Source organism: Perna viridis, chromosome 3 (genome assembly GCF_037379345.1).
Source record: "Perna viridis isolate PV_CMFRI_1.1 ecotype Kerala chromosome 3, ASM3737934v1, whole genome shotgun sequence".
NCBI classification, from domain to species: domain Eukaryota; kingdom Metazoa; phylum Mollusca; class Bivalvia; order Mytilida; family Mytilidae; genus Perna; species Perna viridis.
In genome coordinates, this window is record NC_142447.1 from 29555825 (window position 1) to 29565620 (window position 9796).

General features: G+C 35.8%; 1 protein-coding gene across 1 annotated transcript; it reads left to right on the plus strand.

Moving 5' to 3' along the window:
• Positions 1-1188: 1188 nt before the first annotated feature.
• Positions 1189-9478, plus strand: LOC148621789 (leucine-rich repeat-containing protein 14-like). Its single transcript, XM_088576479.1, has 7 exons — positions 1189-1807; positions 3063-3268; positions 3599-3942; positions 4271-4372; positions 4752-4844; positions 7820-7989; positions 8584-9478. The coding sequence occupies exons 2-7, from the start codon at positions 3084-3086 to the stop codon at positions 9319-9321; spliced, it is 1632 nt and encodes a 543-aa protein (XP_088432605.1). The 5' UTR covers positions 1189-1807; positions 3063-3083; the 3' UTR covers positions 9322-9478.
• The last annotated feature ends 318 nt before the right edge of the window (positions 9479-9796 follow it).

Consider the following 9796-nt stretch of genomic DNA (forward strand, 5'->3'; position numbering starts at 1 on the left):
TCAACAGACGTTTGAAATTCAAAAGTCACGGATCTATACACCCAGTATTTCAGCGAGCGCCGCAAAGCGGTGTGAGCTCTACGGTTATTACGTGTACTTCCGGTATCTGTACAGATTGATCTGAGAGGCCAAAATTGAAATTGATGTTGCCAGAGGTGCCCTTAAGGGATAAAAAATGTAAAGTATTGCGAAGTGCTATAAAGTTTTTGACCATTTTGATAGCGAGGGGAAGTGGGGTATGGGGTCGGATTTTTTTTGGGGGGAAACAATTTGTTCAAGATATTCATTTATTGAAAAAAAACTCCCCCATTAATTAATAAGACAGACTTTAAAATAGAAATATAGATTTTGCTTGCTGCTTAAATATAAATAAAAATATTGGCACTTGCTAAGCAAACATTTTCATCCGGATCGACCCCTCCTTTGTATAGTAATGTACGTCCTTTATTATTTTAACGAGTCTCGCACAGACTGTACATGTATGGCACAGCTCACAGTGCTCGCTGATTTAGGCAATGCCTACCCCATATTAAATGACCATTTTATACGCTTTGAGTTAGAAAAAATCCCTGACTTTCTTTCTCTTTGCTTCTTGGAAATGGAATATTTTTATACATTTTCATATAGCTTTTGTTGGTCTCTGACATATTTACTTTTTTGGAGTTAGGTTATGTGCTGGTGCATTTTCCATAGTGCCTATGGCGTGAATATGATCGTTACGGTGTATCCATCTGCGCCATTAAAACTGATTTGTTCAACGTGTCATAGTTTTCCTTTCCTCTTTCGTCTACCACGGACTTGACTTTTTAATGAGCAACTCGGTGTTTCTAGAAAAGCAGAGGGCGCTTACCATACCGGTGCACCTGGTCCATGCTCCCAGTTTTTAGTGGAGTCCGAGTTGCTTATTTGCTATTGTTACTTTGTATGATTTAAGTTACTTTATGTTCTTTGTTGTGTGTGTCTGTTTTCCATGTCTGGTTTTTGTCCCTGGATTACATTCTTTTGATTACTGCTATGACCTTGGTTCCCTTGATTACTCTTATTAATGTAGAAAAACACAGCATTCACACTCACATCCAACAAAAATGATACACCATAGAATAATACAAAGCGATTAACGAAATAAGGTACATTTGGTTCTTTCTGGGCATTGGCATTAACCAGGGAAAAATGCACAAAGCTCATTAAAGCATCCGAACAGGAAGTTGATGTCGCTTCAACGTGAGCTCTGGGTGTGACATATCTATATAAATTGAAACTTCTTAAGTTAAAATGTCAATTAAGTGGCTGTGATATGTAGTTATAGACAAAACTGTAACGAAAATGTTGTAGACAAATGAACGGACGGACACAGTGATTTCTATATAACCGATTTATAATTAAGAACATCCAACACGAATTCGAGGGTGTGTATCTATGTGTGGTTACATGGCTATCTTTAAATAATGCAGCGTACTAGATTAATCATAGTTACAAAACAGCTTGGATGTATTAGATAACAGACACAGCCGACTCTTGAATGGAGTCATAGAAATTAGATAACAGACATAGCCGACTCTTCAATGGAGTCATAGAAATTTAAGGGGGAAGAATGTATGTAAATAATAAACATTCATCGACGATTTTCTACTGTTAGCTCATTAGTGTTTCGGTCTGCGTGTATATTACATACATGTGCTGGTATTATTAGAAGCAATAACTAAAGTGATCACAGATGATACCACTCGCTTCATCGCTGCAGTCATTCACAGAAGTTACCGTATTACAGCGCTATGGCAAGACTAATCGAGGACTAACCCATCATAAGGTAAAATAGCAGATATCCCTTTCTTCATCTATTTTTTTTACAATATGGATGCTTGAATTGATACCCAAATTACTTTTGTGCACTTGATTCACCAACATACATATCCACCCTATTGATAAACCAGACCTAACACACCACAGTACACCCATTTTTAGCATAGTGGACGCTATTCTGATATGATACATTCTTAACAATGTATGTAGCATTGATCAGCATTAGTACGAGACTTCGTCCAAATATATACTTAATGAAACAACGAAGTTATAAAAAAAAATCAATAAGTTTACCCTATTATTATTGATTGATTGATTGACTGACTGACTGATTTATTGATTGATTTATGTATTTATTGATTTATTTATTTACTTCATTTATTTATTTATGTATGTAAATATTTTTTGACTTATTAGATATGGTATAATTCGATGGTTTATCACTTTTGTAGTCTTATATGTGTGCCCCCATACGAACTAAAGGGCATTCCTCCGATTCTAATGAATTGTCTTTTTGTAATATCCACATATCAGAAGTGACTGTGTAACAAGGATAGACCATCACTATAAGAGTTGTACATAAAAAAAGCCTTTATATAATTAGTTTATAATGTAAGGTTTTGGTCTATATATAAAAGTCTTTTTTTTTTTGCAATCAGACAGTTGTATTCGACACCTATGTGTCATTGTATCTTCTTGTGTTTCCTTTCTTTTTTATTTGTGTTTTTATATATATGCAATAAGGCACTTATAGTCAAATGCTGAACCCTAATTATTAAAATTAGTGACGGATTCAAGATAGCTCACCGAGGTCAGGAGGCTGAAGGGCGCAAAAAAGGAATCATTTCCGATCGGGTTTTGTCGCAAATTCATATTTGCGGTATGCAAACTTAATGAAAAGTCAAATATATGGAGGCCGTATGTCGGGTCTACCCGCCTCTGACTCGACTGTGGCTATTTTAAAAAGGACGATTGAACTGTATCTGTAATCTCTACCTATAGGAAATAAAAAAGTGATGATGATGATGATGATGATGGTGATGATGATGATGATGGTGATGATGCAGTTATAATCAACAATTGTGTATCTTGCTTTAAAGCATACTTATACTCCTTAAGATTTCAAAACTAACTTCCGTTTACAGCTTATTTCTAAGTTTATATATCTTTATCACGTAACGAAAGAACAAAATTGTATGTTCAACAAAAAGCACATTTTGAACTTTTAACAATAAAAGAACACCAGGGTTTTCTTTTTACAGACGCAGTAAAGACAGACAGAAATGGCATTGGCGGACGCGATGGATGACATAGATTACAAATTGATTAACTTTAACATAGAAGAAGCAGAACACCGACACCCCCTCTGGTTGACAGAATCACATTTTATTTATATCCTCTATAGGGACGATGAGGGTCATTTAAATTGCCACAGCGACGCTGCTGGAGAGCCTATATGTTCGCCGAGGTAAGGTGTCGATGTTATTTCTGTAAGTTCAACAGACAGCCTAATTGTATGTTGAGGTAAAGTATTTGTGTCTCTGTTCCTATATTTGTTCGTGATACATAATGTATTGACATAATCTCTGTTGAAACAAACATTGTTGACTTTAGAGTATGGCAATATCATTACTGTTGCTGTCGTCAATGCCTGGTACAATGACGAAAATATCGGGAAGATTATATTCAGCCACGACTACAACTTCATCATACATAGAGTCAACATCGCTTAATTGATATACATATACATCTTCCCCAAGTTCAAATAACAATAGGTGATTTTGTTCTTTTTTAACAGACGACTTTCAAACATGTGCATGAGGGAAATAGTCTGTGATGGAAACCAAATCCCAAAAATTGACATGGAAACCATCCCAGCTGATCTTTACCCCATGTTGTTGGCAGAAGCGATATTCCAGCGACAGATTCATGCAATAGATTTCCTTGTATCAACATGGCCTCACTCTGTTCTTGACCTCCAGAGTGTGATGCCCAAAGAGGATTTGGTAGAACCCTACCTCCTTACACTTCCCATAGAAGGTCTCGACGGAGTTACATTTCTGGACTGTATAATATGTGGTCTTCTCAGACGAAAAGAGTCTTCTCGACTGAAAACCGTAAATCTTTGTGGGTTCAAACAAGGTACGCTCGATTTTAGCATGCAACCTTCAATCTTTTTGATGAATGAAAGATAATAGAACTTTCAGGTTTTTTATTTTTTGCCGTTTACATTTTGAGTCAGTGGACAGGGGAAAGGAACTAGTTAAGGAGGAGGCGAGAAGATGAAGTAAGGCGGTTGTGGAGTGAAAACAGGGGAAAACGGGTTACCTTTTAAAAAAATAATTAGGGAAGGGAATTGGGAACTGAAATTCATCCTAGTTATCCACCCAACTGTAAATTCTTCAGTTTTCAAACAACTTATGTATCTATTGACTTTCTAAACTGTGTTAAAACATTTTTATTTGATCAGACAGGACCCTGAGTCGCGAGATATGTCGTCTCCCAATGCTATGGATACCACCTCAGGATCGTACTGTGAAGCAGATATTTGATACCGTATCGAAGACAGTACGTAAGTATTGTTAAAAAATTCTATGCACAAATTGATATTTTTTTGCGCTTTTACCCTTAAACAAACAAACAAACAAACAAACAAACAAACAAAAATCAAGTTCTTAGATAGATGAAAACAAACGGACTTGTGAACTGAAACAGGACTGAATGATGATACGCATTTATCTTAATTAAATAGTTATAATCTGTGTTTTGTAAATGAAAAGAAAAATGTTGTGGTTTTCAAGCCGCCAGTTTTTATTCCTTTTTTTGTTTCCATTTTTGTTTTATGATGTTGTTGTGTTTTAATTGTTCATAATATAATTCCAATGTATGTCAAGCCACTAAAACTTTGTACAAGTTACCATACATGTACATCTTCAAATTTTCGATTTTAGACATAACAGAAGAAAAAGTTCAAAAGTATTTGAACAGAATAAAGTGTATTTATGAGAATGTGGATCCACATGTGCCACATGGGAAGGACTTTCGTATGTATTAGTGAGAGATTATATCATATGTATTATATGTAAATGTACATGACCGTCATGTTGTAATTCCTGGTTAGCGACAACAAACGAAAAACAAACAAAATGACCAAAAGTTTGCATAACAAATAAACAGAAAAAAAAATAATAATAAGCAGAAGATAGAAAACAAGAAAACTGGTTTCATTATTATATTTCTGTTAAGCCTTAATCCTATATTGTTTATTTACGAGGGACGGGATATGCATTATCCGGTAACTAATGCTAGAACATGACCAAAGCAACACAAGTAACCCAAATTAACTAAAATGATACACACAGATATTTAAAAAAAATAAATGAGCATTCAACCTAGACTCTACTAAAACTGAGTATGGACCAGGGGCATTGTAGATACAGATACCAACACAATGCCGCAATACTTAGATCTTTGATTATCTATTTAGATCGAAGATCAGAATTGATATAGTAGTCGCCAGAGCCTTTATATTTGTAAAGCCTGTTAAGCATCTGCAATTATTTTAAACTACCGCAAGTCCGGGTGTTAAAAGAATAGGCCTGCAGCAGCGCTAAGCTTGTCGTAAAAGGCAACTAAATAGTGCTCAGAACCCTAGCCGGGAGCTAGGGCGCTTTGCCCACACAGCAACTGGGATGTGTGCCCCAGGTGGTGGAATGGGGTACCTCTGGCGTGTTACATGCTGGGGTTGTCAGGCTATAATACAGAAACCTGACCGCAAACCATAGTGGTGCACCGTGTTGGGAAAGATGCCACGTTCCTCGCACGTTAAAGAACCCTACTGTGGTATTCTCCCGGAGTAGGAACCATAGGGCTCCGCCACAGGAAGCTAAATTGCCCGACCCTACCCACCTCTCCCTATTTTCAGTGGCAATCAAAGTTGTTGACCCCATTGCCCTTGTGTCCCATCCCTTTTTCATTTCATAATCATTTCATGTTAATTTTATCATTAATTTCATGTTCATCGTCTGGATATAGCTGAAATATTGCTGCTCGGACGTTAAACCCCAACAAACAAACAAAAACATTAAACTACCGCAGGAAAATAGTCCAATTGGCATACCCCATTACGGTTCATATGCAGATAGTTAGGTCTACTTTATAGGTATTTATTATATATCATATTTAATTCTATGCTATTTACCCCAATAAACAAACCCAATAAACAATTTTATTGCGAACTAAATATTCTGATTAATATGGTTCGTATTAACAACGACCCAATTGAAAATAGTTGACCTCTAACCTCGTATTGTATAAGTTCCTGTTTATTTCTATGCATTTATCCGCATAAACCAATCATTCACTATTCAATATGTCGGTATATTTAAGTTTCCTAGAAATGCTTTATTCTTAGACCCTTGATAAACCATTTCACGTTTTAATTTAGCTAAAAATGAAAATGAGTTTATCAATGGTCATCGATCATAGAAACGAAATATAAAGAGGAATGCTTAGTATCAGTTGGAAGAGCTGTTTTCAGGCATTGCCCTCAGGCCCTGACGGATCCATATATTAACAAAAAGGGGACAATTGTTCCGGCCAAGATACTAATATAAAGAAAGAAGTTCCAAGCAAGGACAGTACACCCTGTTCCAGGCTACTATAGAATTATTTGCCGCTCATTTTTGCAGAACTTTCAACAAAAGGGTAGCATAACCCCCAAAACCATCCTGATATATCACCAACAGTATCGTGTATTTTTATTACGGTTACCGCCTCGTGACATCGGAAGTCCGAAGATGACAAATAAAAATGACACTTTGCTTATAGAGGATGGAATAGGAATTTCGATACTGCATTTCTCAGGAATTATGTCAGTCTGTGGTCTGGTGATATTGATTTTCGTAATACTGTGAAAATATAATTGTTTGCGGGGTATCAGTTTTCGTGGATTTCATGGGTTTGTAAACCACCAAGTTTGGTTCCCAAAGAAAAGAAAATTTCCCATTGTGTGTATGATAGAGTTGTCAAATCCACGAATTCAGGAATCTACGAACTGTTCATTTTTTTCATTTTTTTCACGAAAATTGGTTCCCACGAACAAAAGTACTTTCACAGTAATTGTTCTTTTTGGATATTTGGCCGCTTGTTATTATGATAGAGCTGTGGATGTTTCAGGACTTTAAAGGTGCATGGCTAGTGTTTCATGCACCAGACATGCTTGTTGAAATTTTATTCTAAGACTATGGCGTTTATGTAAATGTACGTGTCTTTGGAACTAGGTGCCCAGTAATTTAGCGCTCTTGCATGACGCATAGGTGCGGTAAATTGTTTGACTTCAGCTATGTAGCTGATCAACTGAGAAATGGAGCTAGTTTAGAGGGACATTTATCTAAGGACATGCCTTGTTTCAATTATTGTGGCATAAGTTTGAATGATTTGGGAAAGGCCATCTAGTAGTTTATAATTCAATTATGCAGTATGTTGGTGAGTTTTGTGTTCATTCATCTAGGTGTAAAGCAACATCAAACCTGAATATATCGCAAACTGGCGCACTACTCACGAATGTTGTCTTATGTTTATAAATTGTCCTTCGGAATCAGAATGGTGAATTTAAGAAATAAAATCAAAGAGTTAAATATTAACCATTGACAATAATAAGCTTTTGTTACGATACTTTCCTTTTATCCCACGTTTTTTTGCAATTTGACGATTATTCGATGCGCAAAAATTCAAACGATTGATATAAATTGATTCAGTACACGAGTACTTTGATTTTAATGATATTACAGTTCCATCATTTGTCTTTTTTAGTATTTGTTTTTGTAAATTTCATTACTTCAATGATCCTGTTTCGTTTAGTCTATTTGCCTTCCACGTTTACCTATGTTCTTTAAGTCCGAATCCTGACCCAGCAACTCTTAAGTGCCCTTTCTATACTGATAAAGTATATTTATACCAAAATAGACACGAATAGCGTTGCAACGTCGGAGAACAATTTTGCCTTTTTAATTAATAGCAACAATCACCATCATACTGGATTGTAAGATGACCTTGGATGACGTACCTATCGGTCTGGCATTGCAGGAGGGTACACCGTTTAGATTTGATTGTCAGAGACTCTGGGTGGAACATATCAGCGACGTTTGTCTCCCTTTAAATGTACTGAACAGGGTTTTGGAACCAAGGGTGAGTATGATTACTAGTACTCTAGATGCACTAAACATTTTGGTCGAATAACGATAACACATAACTCTGGGACGAACATAACTAATACTCGAGAATGTTAGTACATGGGGCTTTTAGAGTTTTTATCACATGATATGTGGGAGTTTGCCTGATTCTTTCAAAGACTTGTACCTTATGCTTTGATCATGTTTCAAAAACCAAGAAGATACATACAGTTACAGTAACATTTTTCTAAAGGAAACAGTGGTTAGTATGTTGGTCCTTAGATTTATAGCACTCTTTTCTCTGAGCGACAATTTTAAAAGCCACGAACACAATAAACTAGCTACTAGTATATCATCCAAGCTATTTTACTGGAGGCTGTTTTTCTATGCCAAGCGCCATGCGGTAAGTGAACAACAGTCTTCTTTCATCCCCTTTTAATTTTACTTGAATCAACGTTTCGCCATTGATATTTATAATTGTCTAGAAAGAAACAGAACGAATGATAGCGTAGACAAGCCTAACTAGTTTAATACTGAGCTCAACACATGGATTGTTCAAAACTGAATTATTTTACAATCCATTTTGACAATGTTTCTTTTTCAATTTTAGGACTTAACTCACTTGGAAATTGAGGACAGAGAAGTATGTTCGGATGACTCACGGTTAGAAGTTTTGCTGGAGGCTTTACTGTTACTTCCTCATATCAAATGCCTCAGTTTACCTAATTCTATTCACTGTGACGAAAATGAGGAGGCAGCATTGAAACTCAATTATGTTTTAAAGCAAATGACAAATTTGAGGAAATTGAATTTTACTCTTTGCAACTTACGCGGTAGACTGAGCGTTTTGCTTGGTGGCCTTCAAAAACCGACAACATACCTTTCTTTAAAAGATTGCCGGTTGTCCCATTCAGATATTCTATTTCTTCTAGAATGGAACTCAACACCAGATCTGTTAGACCTTAACCTCAGCAGAAATAACCTGCAAAGTTCATTTAATGACATATTAACTCTTGTCACTATTCTCAGGAGTATACGTTGTTTTTCGATTTCTTACTGTTGCTTTAGCGTTACTGAAATATACAACATTGTCACAAACGCCACAGGTTGTGTATATATAAAAACTCTTGGTATACAGAGTTTTGTACCGTTCTCCGAAACAGACAGCAGAAAAATACTTAAGGAATGTTGTTTGCTAAAAGACTTACAAAAGTGTTTAATTTCGCCTGATACTCATGCCTTCTTAGGGAGCAATGATCTTGAAAGGTTTGAAACACGAGAGAAGTATTTAGAAATATGTGAAAAAGTTTTATCAGAATTTAATCGTACAGATATTGAACTAGAATAATTTAACCATTGACAAGGGTGTGAACAAAATCCTGTTGCGTCTAACGACCTCTCTGGTTTATCAGAACTTATACAATTTTCTGTGGGTTTTAATAATAATTATGGCAATAAAAATTGTATTGTATAATGTTTTGTAAATAAAGCCTTATCATGCTCAACTTGTTTATTGTCATTTCACATACTTTTTAAGATTTTTTTTTATTCCTCTACGAATATTCATTTTGTGAAAGCTTTTTCTGTAACTAGCCAGCTGATACTTTCGTTACATTGTACATAATAATTTAATTGACCTTAATATTGTCTGGAAAGTTTGTTTTTTACGGCAGTCGAACGACTGACCGTTCCTGGTATTTCCATTCCTTATTGAACCAGGGTTCAAGGATTATGACCATAACATGCAATTATATGTTTCCTGAGATGGACAGTTGCTCCTGGAAGGAAAATATAACCTTCCGTCTTCTGCCGAACAAAAAATT